Source organism: Catharus ustulatus, chromosome 3 (assembly GCF_009819885.2).
Source record: "Catharus ustulatus isolate bCatUst1 chromosome 3, bCatUst1.pri.v2, whole genome shotgun sequence".
Classification (NCBI taxonomy): Eukaryota; Metazoa; Chordata; class Aves; order Passeriformes; family Turdidae; genus Catharus; species Catharus ustulatus.
In genome coordinates, this window is record NC_046223.1 from 48,540,062 (window position 1) to 48,558,196 (window position 18,135).

General features: G+C 39.7%; 1 protein-coding gene across 6 annotated transcripts in view; it reads right to left on the reverse strand.

Moving 5' to 3' along the window:
- RGS7 (regulator of G protein signaling 7) overlaps positions 1-18,135 on the reverse strand; it is a 237,265-nt gene that overhangs the window by 76,998 nt on the left and 142,132 nt on the right. For all 6 annotated transcript variants that reach the window (XM_033056687.2, XM_033056688.2, XM_033056690.2 and 3 more), the window contains exon 5: positions 8,685-8,791. In XM_033056687.2, the coding sequence (XP_032912578.1) occupies positions 8,685-8,791 (107 nt within the window). The remainder of the gene's footprint in view (positions 1-8,684; positions 8,792-18,135) is intronic.

Below are 18,135 nucleotides of genomic sequence, written 5' to 3' on the forward strand. Positions count from 1 at the left end.
GTTCAATTCTGCCTGCAATCAGCTCTGTGAACATGCCCAAAATTAATTTGGACATGGAGATAAGGCTACAGGGCAAAGCACAGGGCAGAAAAAAATTCAGGGAGGGAAATGTTTTTATGAGGTCAGACAGTTCAGGTTAGAAGCTGATGAAATTCAGCCCAGAAAGCTTAAAGATTTATTGTGTTTTCACATAGGTAAACTGCATTTATTTCCAAAAAAGAAAAAAAAGCCTCACCAAGCTAAAGAATGACTCCTGATTCCTCAGGACTGTGAGTTATATGCATGTGTAAATATGATGAAATTCTTCTGGTATTTCTCTTTCTTGTCTATCTCCAGTACTCTACAGCAATGACTATCTAACTGGTGAGAGTTATCAAAAGTACAGAATTACCTGCATGATGCTTATAGGGGCATAAGTTACCTGAAGGGTAATTTATACATGGAAAAAATATTCATTCAAGAAATCTTTGCAACATGGGCAGTTATTTAAAAAAAAAAAAATGCAAAAAGCAGAGAAACTTAGAAGATTACAGCAAAAGGAAGAAGTATATTTCCAGAAAAAAATAAAAAGCTTAAATTTTCTCTTTTGTAATGTTTCTACATCTACTTTCCAGATTGAACAGTCATAATACACTGCATGTTTCCAATCTTTGAAAGCTAAAGGGTACTAATTTTTGGATTTTTCAAAAACACATTAGGTCACTGACAGTGTAAAACCCCTACTAGTGGTGAAATAAACACTAGATGCTATGTATTTTAACCAAGGCAAATTTTATGTTACTTTCTCACCAGCAAGTAAAGACTTAAGGGATCAGTCTAAGATATGTGCTCAAATGCAGCTACAGTTGCTGATAAAGTTGTATTCAAAGAGTAGATATCTATTATTCACTTTCAAAACAGGAAATTGCATTGATGTGTGCAGAGATAAGGAGAACTCTACTAAAAACAGGCAAAAATTAGGGATAAGGGACAGATTAAGATTTAAACAGAAAAAAAGTCCAAAACATCAAGAAAAAATATTTGAAAACCCTAGACACTGAAAATAGAGCCTGATATAAAAATCAGTTTCTGAATAATGGACCTTTGCAATGCTGTGACTTTATGGACAAAAAGCACCAACAATAAATATGCATGTAGTTAAAGTGATGTTTTTCCAAAGGAATATTCCACATTTTATTATCTAATTGCTTGATTTTAACCACCACAAAATTCTGGTCTTAATCTGCAGTTTGCCCTGTTCCTTACTGCAGACATCAAAGAGTTTAATCACATAACACATGACTATAATGTGTGTGCTGAGTTTACAGTTCCATTTCTGTTTCAAAAGGCTCCACACAATTTCATGCTCCAGCTATTTAACAATCTCTGAGAAGAATTTGGTGGAGAGGTTATCTATGAAGACTATGGGAGAAAGATTTGCCTTGTTCAACACAGAAGGATTAGGAAATAAGAAGAGTCTGATAAGAAGATCCCTGGTCTAATGGAATGAAGTCAGGAAGGAGAATAGGAGGCGTGTGCAAAGGAGAAAGCTGCCTGTTCTCATCTGATCTATTAAAAATATCCCACAGCAATGCAGGGAGGCTCTGCTCACATAAATTACCTTCTAAATAGCTGGACTATGCAAACAAGGCTTGGTTCAACTATTTGTTACATACCCAAATATGCTGTAGAATTATAACAAACCTTGCAATGTCATATATTCCTATAGCACGAATATTACACAATCTCTGTGCCAGGCTTCATGATCTAGAAGCTCATAAGTGAAGATTTCACCCAGGAGAACTATGGACATGGTATAACATGGTATAACACTACCAGTTTCAAAGAGAAGATTATGATTACTAATGTGGTTTGGTTATCTTTCATGAGTGTAGAATACCTGATGGAGTTATCATACTTAAGAATTTTACTTCTCCTCAGAAGGAAATATGAAGCAGTTCATCATGAAAAGTATTAAAGAGGGAGCATTTGTCATTTTGCCATGACATTCCACTTAGAGCTGAAGGAAGGTGGGTGGTAGAGTGGTTATGGGAAAGTCAAGTACTGTTTATCAGCCCAGGCAGAAATAATGCTGCCAGTTTTTATCAGCATGCTTTTGAGGCACTCTGATTAATTGTAGGTGTACAGTAGTTTCACGAATACAAGCCGCACGGATTATAAGCCGCACTTCCGGTGCCTCGACAATGTTGCTGTCTTTGTCAATAGATAAGCCGCACCCCGAATATTAGCCGCACTTTCGTTCGTCGCGAGAATCCGTGCGCAGCTTTCACAAATTGGCCAAGTAGTAACAGGATCGCGGCATAGAGGGCTTTACTGGCTCGGGGCGGGGCCAGGAAGGCTCGGCCCGCTCATGGTTGCCGACGGGGCCGGCCGGGTGGTGCTGCAGCCGCCGCCGGGCTCACTGGCCCCCCTCTCCCGTCAGCACCGCCTCGCCGCTACATTTACGTACTCGCCCTGCCGGCGGGCCAGCCACTGCCGCCGCTGGCAGGCATGCCGGCCGCCTCGCCGCTGCGCTGTTTACGTAGTCGCCCTGCCGGCGGACCAGCCACTGCCGCCGCTGGCAGGCATACCGGCCGCCTCGCCGCTGCGCTGTTTACGTAGTTGCCCTGCCGGCAGACCAGCCACTGCCGCCGCTGGCAGGCATGCCGGCCGCCTCGCCGCTGCACTGTTTATGTAGTCGCCCTGCCGGCGGACCAGCCACTGCCGCCGCTAGCAGGCATGCCGGCCGCCTCGCCGCTGCGCTGTTTACGTAGTCGCCCTGCCGGCGGACCAGCCACTGCCGCCGCTGGCAGGCATACCGGCCGCCTCGCCGCTGCGCTGTTTACGTAGTCGCCCTGCCGGCGGGCCAGCCACTGCCGCCGCCGCCGGGCTCGCTGGCCCCCCTCTCCCGTCAGCACCGCCCCGCTGCCGCGTTCCCTAGCCCTGCCGGCGGGCTGCCGCCGCCCGGCTCGCCGGTCGCGCCGCGTTCCCCAGCCCTGCCGGCGGGCTGCCGCCGCCCGGTTCGCCGGCCGCGCCGCGCCGCGTTCCCTAGCCCTGCCGGCGGGCTGCCGCCGCCGCCGCCCGGCTCGCCGGCCGCGCCGCGCCGCGTTCCCTAGCCCTGCCGGTGGGCTGCCGCCGCCAGGCTCGCCGGCCGCCCCCTCCCGTCTGCACCGCCGCCGCGTTTCCTCGCCCTGGCCGGCACTGCAGGCCCCCGCACCGCCGGGTTCCCCCATGCTGCTGGCCCCGATTCTGCTGGGCTTCCCCCGCTGCCAGGCAGCCCCACCCGCCGGCCTTCCTGCTTCTGCCATGCTCCCCTGCACTGCTAGCCCCAGTTCTCCCAGGCTCCCCCGCCCTACTGACCCAGCTCTGCCGCCCCCCTGCCCCGCCCTGCTGGCTCAGGCTCTGCCGCCCGCCCCCCACACTGCTGGCCCCGCCTCTGCCAGGCTTTCCCACCTCTGCCGGGGCCGGCCGGGCTCCAGCTTGGCTTGGGGCTGCCGCGGGCTCTCACTTCCGTGTTGGCAGCTTTTAGAATTTTGTTAATGTATTAGCCGCCCCGGAATATTAGCCACACTTCCGGGTTTCCACCAAAATTTTGGTCAAATTAGTGCGGCTTGTATTCGTGAAATTACTGTAATTTGAATCAGCAGCCAGAACAAGTCAGGAGCTAGAGGACTAAGGTTTACCTAGTACTGCAGATGTGATTTCAGATACATTTAAGCCTCCAGAACAAAACAGTTACAAGCACCTTTATCCCTTTAACCAGAAAACTGATTTTGCACACACAAACACATACTGATTCGCTTGCATCATACACTAATATCATTAGGTAAACCTAACCACATAAATCCATAATCCTCCTGTAATAAAGTAACATGAAACAAAATCCTGTAATATAGCACGTATTCCACAATAAACAAACTAGCAGCAGTGGCTGCTATGCATTGTAAGGAATCCAGTGATACAGTGAATAGATCTGCTTTGGCTTTTCCTCAAAATTAATCAATAACAATATCTGAGCTAATGAAACACCCACTTGTAAAGATCAGTGTTATCCATCAGCTTTTATAGAACATGATTAATTTCTTTGAATTAAACTGTATAGCCGAGGAGGGAAATCACTAAGCATCTTTCAGCTACCCCTTGTTGATAGTAATAAGAAAAGAGTTGTCTCTGAAGCTGCTCAGTTCCACTCCACAAATTTTTTAAAAATCCAATTACTTGGATGGGGAGGAGTATTCAAATCGCTTATAAACCTTTGCATATTACTGCTATTCTTCTCTCAGGCACCAGGGAGTCTTTAAACAGCAGAAATCAAGCCTTTACTGAAAAGTAGTTATGCACAATCTCAAATGCTTTGCATGATGGATGGCAGATTTCACTGGCATTCTGTTTTACATTCATTGCACATGACAAAAATTATTTATTGGTAAAGTAAAAGGGTAAGATTGCTAGTCTAGCACTGTCAAGCCCATACAGGAAGCAAGTAGTGCTTCACGGTTAGCTCAGAATAATTAAAAAACAGGTTGAGGAATTTGGAAAAAATATGTTGGCCCTGTGACTCCTCTTTTCCAACCGAAAAGAGGATGAACATGGAAAGCAGTGTGGGGCAAAGTGTGTCTGAGTAAGGAGAAAAAAAAAATCAAAAGTGGCACTGATGGGGCAGTCAGAAAGACACATGGATTTAAAATCTTTTTCCCTCAGAAACCTTAACCTGTTTTACAGAACCTGTAATATGCCAAGCCTGACCTGAAAAGACAATGAATTTGTTATTGCGCCTGCAATTGCCAAAGAAAATCTGCTGAAATGCTGCATAATGTAACTTGCTTATTTTTCATTTCTAAAATATGTCTTCAAATAACATCCTTCCCTCAAGCCACAGTAGATGATCCAGAAAGGCTCTGGAGAGTGGTTGAAGAGCTGTGATGTTCAGCCAGACTCAGCATTCAGAATGGCCAGAGGTGGGTCCAGAGTGAGCCAAGAAGAAGCGCTCTCAGAAAGGCTGACTCAAAGAGATGTGCAAAGTAATGTAATTTCACCTGAGACATGAGGTGTCCACAACACTGCACACTCTAAACTATTTTACAACAAAGATATTTCAAGATCCTTACAGTGATTGCCCAATTTAGGCCAGAGCAGTTAAATGCACTTGTCAAGAAAGTGTTCCCTGTGGCAGAACAGGAGAAAACATAAAAGTCCACATCTTCATCTTTCCAAGGTCCATGAATTTTGCTGCTATCTTCACCAGACTCATACTTTCACAAGAAACTGTTCCTGTTTTCACACTTTTGCTCAGATATTTTTGCCTTTCATTTTAAAAGTTACAAAACAACAGCAAAACCTAACCCTCGTCTCAAAAAATTAATTTATGTTAAATCATGAATTAATCTCATTTTTAAATTGGAGTGTGACTATCACTAGTCTCAGGTATCCTAGGAGTTTGTTTACAGTCAAATGATACTGGTAAAGGTTATTTTTCACAATTAACACCAGGTGACACTATGTATTTAGGGTGTGTAGAGGAAATCAGCTTACTTTTCTGTAGGATGATATTATAGAAGCTTACCAGCTGAGAGGGCAAGTCAGGCATTCCTCACCAAGATGGACATATTATCATTTGTGTGGACATAAATGAAACGTCTCCATGAGTAACCCCTGGCTCAAGGAAGAGACACTTTCTAAGATGCAGTTTGCTTTTCTTATTTGGGCCCCTCATAACTCTTAGGTAGAGGAAGATGATGAGCAAATATTCAGCTTCTTTTTTGGTAACAGGTTTAAATTACCAGGAAAAGGTAATGCAGCTGTTTCTGCTTTTTCTTATTGAGATTAATTTTAAAAATCTTCTCTCAATAAGGCAATTAATATTTAGATTAATCTCCTTTGAATTAAATTGATATCATAGAAACTAACCTACTTAACACCTGAGTAGATTACTGAATGATCCAGAATTTTTTTTTTAATTTCTCATTATTTAAAAAAGCAGATGTAACTATGCTCTTGCCTCCTGATGGCAAGAGTAATAACTGAAAAAGTACATTTTTTGCCCATAAAAGGGCATTTGTCCAAATGAAGCACAAGCTCCACAGCCTTTCGCAGTGCTTCTATATAACAGAAGGTGGTTTAAAACAAGCTAGAGATAATTTTACTGTCAGGAGGGAATGTGTCACCCTTTGAAAAACAAAATACCAAGCACATGGAGAACCTTACTATAGCTAGTCTGTTTTTTGTAGGTTAGGTCTTTTATTGCAAAGATTTCTCTGCAGGTGTGGCTTCTGAACTTTTCAGTGCTGGCAGGTGCATGGTTTTCTCTTTCTATCAAAATATCCAGAAATTTGTGAGTCATGTCCAGTAATATTTGCAAAGAATCTGAATGTCTATTCTAGTGCAAAATTCACACATTTGCAGTCAAATTTTTCTCCCCATTGAATGTGTTCTCTTAATCTTCCAATTTAACAGTTCAGTAACAGATTTTATACTACCCTTATTTTGCTGCGGAATGTGGAGATGTAATCAAACAAATTTTGCTGTTATAGCTCCAGTTAACAGTATGTCACCACGATGAATTTTTTCTCATCCTATACATTAAAAGCTAAAGTTGTATTGTCACAACAGCAAAGTCACATTGTTGGCATAGGAATAGCAATGCAAAATGTACAAACAAGCCAAACATGGCAGATACAGAGTGAGAAACACTTGACTAAAGTGTTTTATTTCAATAAGCATTTGTCAAATAGGTGCCAAATTCTTAACTTATGTAAATAAACCGAGAAGATTTTACAGTCTAGCCCTCACTGAAGCTTTGAGTCCAAATGTATAGGCTGCGGACCTCTCTGAGGAAAGCTCACAGCAGGGTAGCTGCAGCACTCTGTGGTCCACAATGCAGCTAATTCTAGTCTGTAGTTTCCTTCAGTCAGTCAATCATGCCAGCAGAGGTACTTACACCTCATGCTAGAGGTGAAGGTAAGCCAGCAGATGTGCAGAATTCAATGACTAGCACTCCTGTAAGTAAGTACTATTTTCTGCAAAATTAAGCCCTTGTATATTTTATCCTACTGGACACTGCTTATTCAGACACTAAGCCAAGAACTGGAGCCTCAACCACTCCATGATTCCTTTCCACTTACCTCATAAGCACACCAGTAAGCCCCTTCAGTCATGTGCCATCTCTCTTTATATTGAGAATTAAGAAGAATGAAGGCTCATGAGCCTAAAAAACCCTTTTTTCTTCAAATACTCTATCCAGGATCAAAGGCAGCTGTGGATCTAAACGAGGTCGCTTGGAATGATTGTTCTTAGTATTACCTATGTACAAATCTAAATTTCTGTTCTGCTGAAGAACAAATTTTTGCAGTCTCACTCAGAACTAAATATGAAAATAGGATAATATTGTTTGCATATATGCAATAATAATTCTCTTCCTTGTAAGACTGTGCTATGCATATTTAATTATATTCATGCTAAGATTTTGATTTACACAAATAATACAAGACTTTCTCTTCCTTTACATGGGTTTATAGGACTTAAGCCAAAATATTGGTGAAAATATTTTACAGAGATTAATATAATACAATTTAATTAGTTTGAAACTATCACTGGTCTCCAATCTCTAGTTTTCTTCTGGATTTAAATGTCACAATTTCAGTACTCTTTTATTCTTGAGGTCTTCTTATTTAAACAATCTTTAAAACAAAGTTTAGACAATAGGTTTTGTTCTAACATATGTTATTTTACTGAGTATTTAATACCATTAGAAGTAACAGAGAAGATTTAACAAACTCAATATCATAGGGATAGTCATCATATAATTTCAAAGCAATAAATATCTAAAAAAGAGCTTGCAGCAGCTATTGGTGATGCTTACCAGGAATAACACCTAATAGAGAGAGCAATACAGAACAAAGCCACCATTGTCAATTGGCACATAACAAGCAAAGTGAATTCTTTCCCTTGAATCCATAATCTGGTACTTTGCAGTCATTTCTGTTTCAAGTCATTAGCAATACTGATCTGCAAAATTCTAGCCCACTAGTCATTGTTAGAAAAACAACACTTCTGCTCCCAGGGTCTTAGTTTGAAATTTAATATCATAAAATACAACTATGTAGGCTTCTGGATAATATATGTAGAAGTGTAGATATAGACATATGTACATATTTATGCTTCCAGCTTGTTCTAAACCATCTGCACATTTGTTGTGCACAATGGGACTGACAGATCAATGTAAAAATGTCTCTGTGCTTGCTAGAAGAATACACACTACTCCAATACTACTGAGTTACCAGTAAGAAAATTCTCACAAAGGAAGAAAAAAAAAATTATTTATCCATTATTTATCAGATTTCTGCTATAGACTTGTCATTTAAAATAGCTCCCCCCTTCCAAATTCAGACTGTAGTAAGAATAAGAGGCAATAACATAATTTAGTTTACTATATTTAAAAAATACTACGTAAATTTATTTCATGAGCGATAATTCCACTCTCGGCATTATCACACTTTTATTCAAGAGATCAAAATATTCAGTATCATCTCAACACTTGCTGAAACTTAATAAATAAAATCCTTCTACCAATTTTTTATTTTTAGGGGAATTTCTGCTCTTTAACAGGTTAGGTAAGAAACAAAGTATGGTTAAATTTGCTATGAACTTTTCTGTAAGGCCTTCAAGCCTCTATTTGTGCAAGTCAAGAATATATTGAAAATACTTACCTGGAATCGATAAAATGTGCCATCATCCTTCAGTGTTAGAACATGGTCTGAGATTGGAAAGAAATAGCCGTGTGCTGCCATCAGAGTTCCCAAATGCAGAGCTTCAACTGTTTCAAGAATAAAAAGAAAGATGAACTTTGAAAGTTAAATAACTTCTTTTCAGCAATTTAGTTTTGTTGTTAAAAATCCCCTGATATCCTGCAGATAACCACTTTATTCTCAAAGTCCTACCATCATGAAAGAGTTGTCTTTTTCTATGCAATATAATGATGCAACATAAAAAACACTGTACTTTCCTTAAAAAATAGCTTTTATATGTCCTACTTGTAGCTGCAGTTCCACTACTTATATCAACATTAAAAGCCAGCCTTAATGTTCACTCACATGTTCTGAAGCTGAAAATAGGTATCACTTTTACCTTGATGGTGCGGCCTGCTTTTGTTCTTCAGAACAGCTTCTGATTACATGTTATAATAGTTGATTCCAATTACATGATATCTTTCTCAGTAGCTTTACCAGAGCTACTGTAAAGGATAGAGATTTCCTCAAAAGTTTCTTACTGGAAAAACACCAAAGGATAACAGGTTCCTAGCACATTTGAGGTAGGAAGGCACTTCTGATGGTCAACTTGTCCAATTCCCTCACTCAAGCAGAGAAACCTTAAGCTACTTGCTGAGGACCTTGTTCAAGTGTTTTTTGAATAACTCGAAGGAGTGAGACACCACAGCCCCTCTGGATAATGCACAGATTCATGTTCATCCTCTAAGAAGTGCTCTTTTGTTCCTATTGCCTATGATTCAGTTTTCACCAATGGCAAGTGCAGATTTGTCTTGTCCTGACTCTTAAAAATACCACAGCAGCACCCAACCAGCAGCCAAGCATCATCATACAGAAAGAAATTCAAGTCCTGTCATCTGTGTTCTTGCTGACAAATACAGAAAAAGACATTCACTTATGTTTCATCCATTATTATTTTCAATGTGAGAAGGCTTACTTACCCATACTTCATTGGCATCCCAAAAAATTCCCTCCTTGCTCCCCTAAAGACATTGACTCACATAAGAAATACAGGAGAAGCAGTGGGACAGGTTTAGGCTAACCCAAAGTCAGCAAATATGTGAAAGGAACAAGAAAGAGGGGGTCTGGACAGTGCCTAATTGAGAGCACAAATAAACCTACAGGGTTTATTTGACACCAAATATTTATTGCCACCCCCATGTTTAGCAAACTGGTTCTGTCCCTCCAGCCAGAGCCATTACCTAAAACACCACACACCCTCTCTGGCACTGAGCTCTCCAGCCTGATGTAAAACTCCTCAGTGCTGTTTAGACTTTTCCCAGTTGCAAGCCTACAAGAAATCTCTCTAACAGAAGGAAGGGAGTTGCTTTGTTCCTTGTGCCTGTGATGTCTGTAAAACCCCATCTGAACTTTGTCCTAATTATAAAAAGTTTATATATGGTTGTTATTCATTCATTTCAAACTGCTAAATACTATTATCCCTTGAATCAGAAATTTTCAGTCAGTCAATGCTTTCTGTAGTGTGTGAGCCACTGAGATTTTTTAAATTGTTTCAGTTCATCTGCCTTTTAATTTTATTAAGCTTTTCTTTGTTTGTCACATTGAAACTTATTGTCAATTCAAAAAAATTTTATATTTGCATGTATTATTTATCTTGGTAGAATGAGAGAAAAACAAGGAAGAAATGTGCTGACTTTTCTAGAGAAAGGCTTTCTCAGACAAGGGTGACAGGGTTTGCCAGAGAGCTCTGACACAGATGAGAGTGCATTCTCTTTTTATTAAGCATACACTAAATAGGCTCCAGAATTTTTTCATGTGTTTACTGGACTCTGAATCATAATATTTTTCAAGATCACAATGAGCTCATATTATTTCATTTTACCCAGCAATTTTTAGAGCATATCTAGACTACTATGTCCAGTTATGATTAACATATCCATTGCAGTACAAAAGAGACATCAACAGACTTTGAGCGAGTAAAGTGGGAGTCCACCAAGATCACTAGGGCTGGAGAACCATATAAGGAGAGGCTGGAGGAGCTGAGCTTGGTCAGACTGAAAAAAAAAGAATGTTTTGGAGGAGTCTAGAAGTACCTTTCCAATATCTGAAAAGAGATTTCAAAATGAGGGAGCCAAGATCTTTATGGAGTTGCAGGGCAATAAAGTAAATAAATGAAGAAATAAATAGAAGAGAAAATGGTGATAAACCAAATCAGGTATAGTTCTGACTTTCAGCCAAGCAGCAGGAGAGTGTGTCTGGCTGCCCAGACACACTGTATAATCTGCATCCTTGGAGGGTTTCAAGACCTGAACAGATCAAGTTCAGGGCAACATGTTTAACTTCACAATTTACACTCATTTGAGCAAGGAGTTGGACTAGAGTCCTCCTGAGGTCCCTCTCAGCTTGAATTATATTACAGCTCTCTGCCTCTAGATGGGTCAAGCAGAAGTGGAATGTAGAAGACAAAAAAGGGAAGAAGACAACTGGAGAAGAAAGTATTTGAAAGCTCCTGTCAAAACAGCCTGTACTCTAGGCAAGGTTGGATATAGCAGCAGTAAGAGCTTGTATTTCTCTCACTGACCATTGAGTCATTTAAGCAAGTATAGAGCCACAATAGTTCTCCATGAAAAATGGAAAGAGTCACCTGCTCTTCTTCAGAAGTCAATTAAAGTTATTTAAGGTCTGCATTAGTCCTAACAGCAGCCTATATCTCTTTTCCTGTTATGTATAGAGAGTAAGGTGATTATACTCTTACCTCAGGCAATCTCATTCATCTGGAATCTGCACTAACTCAAGGTGTATCTTCATCCCTTCAGCCACTGAGCCTTAATATGGACATATAAACTTCTCTTTTTATTTCCTTAACTAATACACAATTAATTTTCACTTTTTATGGCTGACAATCTGTCCATTTCTTTCAGAACTACATGATTATAAATGCATAAATATTCACTATTAGTATCCACCTAAGATCCACTGTAGCTCACACTTTGAGTCTTACAAAATTGTATCAAGTGAGTAATATCCACAAGTTTGTATTCCTGCCTTACACCAGGCTGGTAGAGGACTAATGCTGATGCTCTCTGTGCAGCAACAGTATAACTACAACACAGAAAGAAAACTCAGCTCTCAGGAGGTTTCTAATCTCCAAGCAAGAGGTTATCCAGTGTATTACAGAGGCAACACTTTAACATCCATCTCAATTTGCTAAAATCAGACTGAGAAAATAACTAATGTAAGAAGCCAATGAAGTACAACAGCAGTATTTAGGAAACAAACTCATGAGCTTGAAAAGGAAAATGAAGCCAGCAGAGATTAATCTAACATGCCTAAATTCCTAGAATTCAAATACAGACAGCTTCTGTATCTCCCAGCTATTCCTGTGTATGAAGTTAGAGGATTTTAATTTAAGAAGCACATTTCATCTGGAAAAATGGCAAATGTAGGTTGGGAACATCAAAAAGCCTATGTTTTAATTTTCATGGGTAAAAATAGTGTTGAGAGCAGCAATAGCTAATGGAAGAAGAATTCCTCAGGTGAAAGAAGAAATGCATCTTTATAAACCCGTTGTAACTCAACAGGATACAAAATATTTTATATAAAATCAAAATACTGCTTTGGGTGTATGTTTGATTCTTAATGTGTATGTTATTGATGGGCTAAAAGCTCAGAAAAAGCTAAAAATTCCATGGTTCACTCTGCTGTTGAACTTTATTGAGTTGAGTGGGTAAAGTGAACAACACATGTACATACATTGATTAGAAATTATTTTTGTGAGACATAATATTGCCCAGCCATCTGCTGTGCCATTACAAGAAAGTGATCTTGACAGATTAAATGTCAGTCACTTTTAATATACTTTGTTATACAAGAGTCAAGATACTTTAAACTTTTTGAGACAATGTAACCTGAATCTAAGGAATGAAATCCTAAAATCTAAGGAATGAAAAACATATCCTAGTGGTTGAGTTTTGACTTTTTTTCCTTTTTAAACATAGTGCAGTTTTCTCCTTACTGTAATAATTACTGCATGGATTGCTGACAGTTTGTTCATCTTAGATTGCAGGGTATGGTAGTATTGGTGGAACAAGTTGTTTCATATGATAATGTCCACAGGAGGGAATTAAAAAGGAAGAATCGTCCTTGCTTTTCTTTGGAATGAACATGTTTCTGTGCTTTGAAACCCCTGAAAGGATATGTTTTCAGTGATAAGTCTGGATTCCATTTTATCTTACACATCTCAGGTCTACATGTGATGTAGTATCTATAATTATTTTTACTCTGAAGTCTGTAAAACACTTTATGGAATCATGCCAGCATAGTCTTGCAACATCTGAAGCGCCTTGCAGTAATCTCTGAGGGAGCAAGGAAAAAAAAAATAGAGTATTTTCCAATTATGCTCCACTTCAAAAAGTCCTTTTTTGCAGTCTGTCTTACAATCTGTGTGGAAAGATTTCCTACAAGGAATTTGACTTGGGGTATTTTGCACCCTTAAAATTGCTTTATGATGGAAAAAACAGTGAAACCCCCAAGTTTCCCAGTTTTCATATATTTTTAGGTTCCAAAAATGTCAAACAAATGAAAATTTCCCTTTCTATGAAACAATAAAATGTTTGGTATTCTGGGTTACTAGTTGAATCTAAAATCTATCACAGTACTGAAATGCACTGCTAAGCCACACAGAAGCCTGGAAAAAGAATTAATGAGTCAGAACTTCACAAGCACACATTTATTGTAAGTATCTAATGCCAAAACTTTATCACTTACTCTCACCTCACTCCTGCTGTCATTTCATTGCCAGTGTGAACACAAGCTGCAAAGGATTAGAGTAATAAAATACAACCTGCTTCTCACGCTGACATAAAGCGTGGGAGAGACTCACTGTCTCAGCCTGACTTTGGTGTTTAAAGAGGAGAAAATAAACCAGATAGAAACATTATTGAACACCCACAACACTGTAAACCGCTCTCTTTTGTCCCATCTGAAGGATTGAATTTGTAAGGGGAGCAGCACCTGGTGACAGTCATTTCAAGGAAGATAAACCAGGTGGTGAAGGAAGAGGCACTATTTACCCAAACACAATTAAAATGAGATTCATACTTGATTTCAAGGTAACAATCACAAAAAATCTTATCTGTCAAAGCATCTTACCTAAATAGATATAATTTTTCTTATGCTAGACAGTGCCTGCTGATGCCATCAACAGGGCAGAGGCTTTGGTAAGAGCATCACTCAGCAGGTAAGGAGGAAAACCTATCAAAGATGGGCTATGAGTCATCATCTGCTCAAGGAATGGTAATTTCCACCCCTGCAGTCTAAGTTGCTGTACAACATGCGGTGCATCCAAGTTTAAAAACAATGATGCGCACCTGAAACATCAATCACTTTCTTCACAAAAACATCCAGCAAAACAGGCACTGTAACAGTGATGAAAGATAGCTGGATCTTCCTGCATCCTCCCCTCACCACACCCCTTTCTGCCTCTGTCTCTGATGGGCAGTGCAGTTTGCCCTAAGATAAGAACAGGAGGAATTAAGTATTAGTAAGTATTTCAGGAGGAATTTCTGGATGCTCACATGATTAATGTAATCCAGTGATGGGAAGATGAGACACTTGTGATTGACTTTCATCCTCATCGGCCTGTGAAAGGGTGTAAAATGCTTCTGGAGATTGGTCCAACAGGGCAAACTGGTCTTCCAATGCTGGACACAGTTTCTGGGTGGAAACTCCACCAAGCAGGGATTCTGGAAGAACACTTTTGGATCTAGAACACTAAGATCCAGCCAAATACAGAGATAAAATCCTGGAGTAGCTACATTTATGCTTTGTTGCTTTGTAATTGTGAATTCTGCAAGGGCAAAGACTGCAAACCTGTACATTTCTAGCTAAACCTGCTTTATAATATAAGCCTTTAAACATCAGCTGTTGACCAAATCTGAGACTAAGTGGACTCTGCTGCACCCAGACTTGTCTGAGAAGTTTAGAAAGCAGGGGAGTCTTACTGACTCAACAAGAAGAACCACAGCCTGATTATACTATAATCCACTGTACTAGACGATACAGTTGGTACTTAAATATTGTATTGTCAAGACTTAGATACTGTATTAGCAATAAATCTGATCACAATCATCTACATAATCACCATGTCCTACTTCTCATGCCTGATCAAGAGTGTTTTCTCGATTACTATGCTACAGGGACACACTACCAGTCCTGCCTTAGGTGATGACAGGATGTGGGTGAAAGGAGGGGCTGACCTAAATCTGAAAAAGTCTTATCCAGATAAGATCAACAGAAGTCATGTCATCTTCAAAGACTGAAAGAAAGTGGAAGCTAGCCTACAGTCCTTAAAAAGAACCTGCATCTCCCTGCTAGCAATACACAAACCTTCCATTTTAAAACCTTTTAAGTATTTCCTGTTTTTTATGTGATTTTTTCCCACCGTATTTCAGCTGATTGCACATTAACTGTTGCTATGTCCTATGAAAGTCTGCTTTTATTCTCTTAATAAATTTTTAACTTGAAAGGCAGATGCCCAAGTCAAAATGCAATGACTTGAGGTGATAACTGAAAAATTAAAAAAAAAATTGAAGTTGCCACAAAAGCTCTCAAGAAACAGATGAATGAGGAGTGAGGTGCTGGCATTGAGCAGTGCTATAACTTCACCTCTGGAATATTTGTTTGTGGTGTTTGTTTGGCAAAAAAAAGCGCCACTACGGAGGCTGGAGGAAATCCATCCAAGCTGTAACCAATAGGTAGACTTAATTATCAAGCAAAACAGAACATGGCACAATTTGGTAATTAGATTTTGTCACATTCAATATGCAGTTATGAAAAGCAGCCTGAAATGTTTAAAGTTGCCTTTGTAGTTTCCCTGTCATCCCCAGCCTCAATTTTTTAAAGTTCCTATCTATATCACACCAGCAGTCAGGCCTGCCAGTGGTGGAATGTAGGTCTGTACCAATGAAAGTCAGCATTCATAAAACTTTTCCTCTAATTTCACTATTACTACTCTTTGATCTTTTCTATTTTCAATTTTGTAGAAATCACAGACTTTTTGCTCTTCTATCATTGATATCTCTTGTCTCTTCAAATTGAAATGATAGAAGGGTAAAATCCAAACTCCTTTGAAGTATGGGTTTCCTGTTTTCCCCTCTGGATCTTCCTCTGAAACTGCAACTTTTTGGTTTAAGCTTTGATTCCCATGCTTCTTTAAGGCAAAATAGACGAAATCAAAACTTGTGTGTCTTGTTTTCCCTAATGACTCTCTGAACTTATCTCCATAAGATATTTCCAAACACTTCACTCATTCCCTCCTCCAGTATGAAACTCCGAGCTAATAATATTTAAAGTCATATGTGCACCCTTTCTGAGCAAACCTGCTAAACATAAAAAAAAAAATTACAAAAAATCCAATTACTGCAAATATAGTACTTTTGAGAATTTCTTCAGATGAAATCTTGCTCCACAGCTTCAAGAATCTGTAAAAGACCCAAAATACTAGACATAGACTACTTCTACTCAGTATTATAATTATTATGCTATTATTTCAGGTTTTCTTGTATACTGCTTGCCAGCTGCTGCTAGCACACCCGATCTTCCTACTTTTCTCGCCCCCAGTGGCTGAGTCTACAGATATATGACAAAACTGTTTGGCTGCAAATGTTTGGTGGGGAAGCATGTGATTCATTCTCCACATGACACCCAAGAATTTGTGCATGTCAGTATGAGCCAGGAAAGGTATTTTACCTCACGGCTCCCTCAGACACGGTGCCCTGTGTGATGGTGAGCTTTCCTGGCTGCAGCACGCTGCCATTGCTTCTCCCCTGCTTTGTCACCCTCAAGGGAAGGCATAGCTGCCAACTCCCCTCTCAGTCAGCTTTGCTTGGACACCACAAGCGCTGGAGCATTTAGAAAAGCACATTCCAGGCACATGACCAGTAGGCACTGCCACAGACAGCTTTGTATCCAGGATGGGGTTTCAAAGGAGGAGACCTGTTTTTAAAGTTTGGCAGATCTAAGGCATGTGAATAACTAACATGGTTGATGCACCACTTGGATTTATGGCCAGCAAATACAAAAAGTAAGCGCAGGCTTTTCCAGTGCACAACATATTTGTTCCGGGAGGAACTACAGAAGATAATATTGTTGAATCAAAGGGACATCAGCTAGCATGGAGTTTCTGAAGTTGGGTGAGGGGAACAAAAGGTAGCCCTGTCTTTCACAGTGATTACTGCTGGTCAAGATGAATCATGATATTTTCTTAGTCTCTGTTTTGATATGAATTGCTATTACACCAATCATTAACTTCATGTCATTGTTATGCATCTCTATCATAATCACAGAACACCCACTTATGACCAAGCAGTTCAGAAAATACAAAGAACATGCAGCAGCCACAGCTACACAAATAATTGCCTCTTTCACTGCACTCAATTCAATAAAGAAGAAAACAATTGTTCTCTTTACAACAATTTTCATAACTCCACCAAACTGAGAGCATACAATAGTGAATATAGTGTCCTTTTTTCTGTGGGAAGAGTGCTGTGATTTTAAAGTCCACCAGGAGTTAACAGCTTTATAAGTAAATTGGTGTCATTGAGACATACATCAAGAAAAAATGCCGTCAAAGCTCAGGAAGGATAACAACAAAGATTGTGGAGGTGGCTTTTCTGAAGAATAACATGCCACTCCTCATGTGATCAGACACAATTATCTGGGATGCACATACACAAGAATCCCCAAGGCAGTTCTTACATACAGGATAACTTTCAGAGAGTTTTCTTTGTCCATTATTTATAGTAGTTTGGTAGGAAAAATAAAATATATTTTACTGTCCTCATCAAAATTAAGGAGAAAAATTTCCAGTGTTGCAAAAGTCAATTTTATGTCATCCCGTGTTCTTATTATCGTAACTCCCACTTCTAGTGCTCACTTCTCCCCTTAGCAATGGATTTACACAGATAATTACAGAGAACTATCAGTTCAGCCAGACAAACTCTGTTATTAAAAATACAGAAATACTGACAGATATTAACTAGCGAAAATAGCTCAGTAAAAATTCTTTCCTAAGTGCCTTTTTTTCCCAAAAAAAGAGAAGAGGCCTCAATGAATGACCTATTTCTTCTTTAGTGACAGAATCTAAATGTAGAAGGAAGAGATGGGACTGACAACAACAGCAGCAACAAAAACTATCAAAGTGTTTAAAATAAATTGACAAAATGAACAGAAGTGTCTGGTTCAAATTAATGGTCAATCTGTGTTTTATGGCAAGTAAAATATTAAATGGCGGAACTATTACCAGTAATGTGCCACTTATCATTTCATCACCCTCAGTACTATAGAAAAAAAGTTGAAAAATATGCCCTTAGGTTTTAGAAAGACATCCAGGGGAAATACGGGGGTAAAAAGGATGTACAAAACAGACACCCAT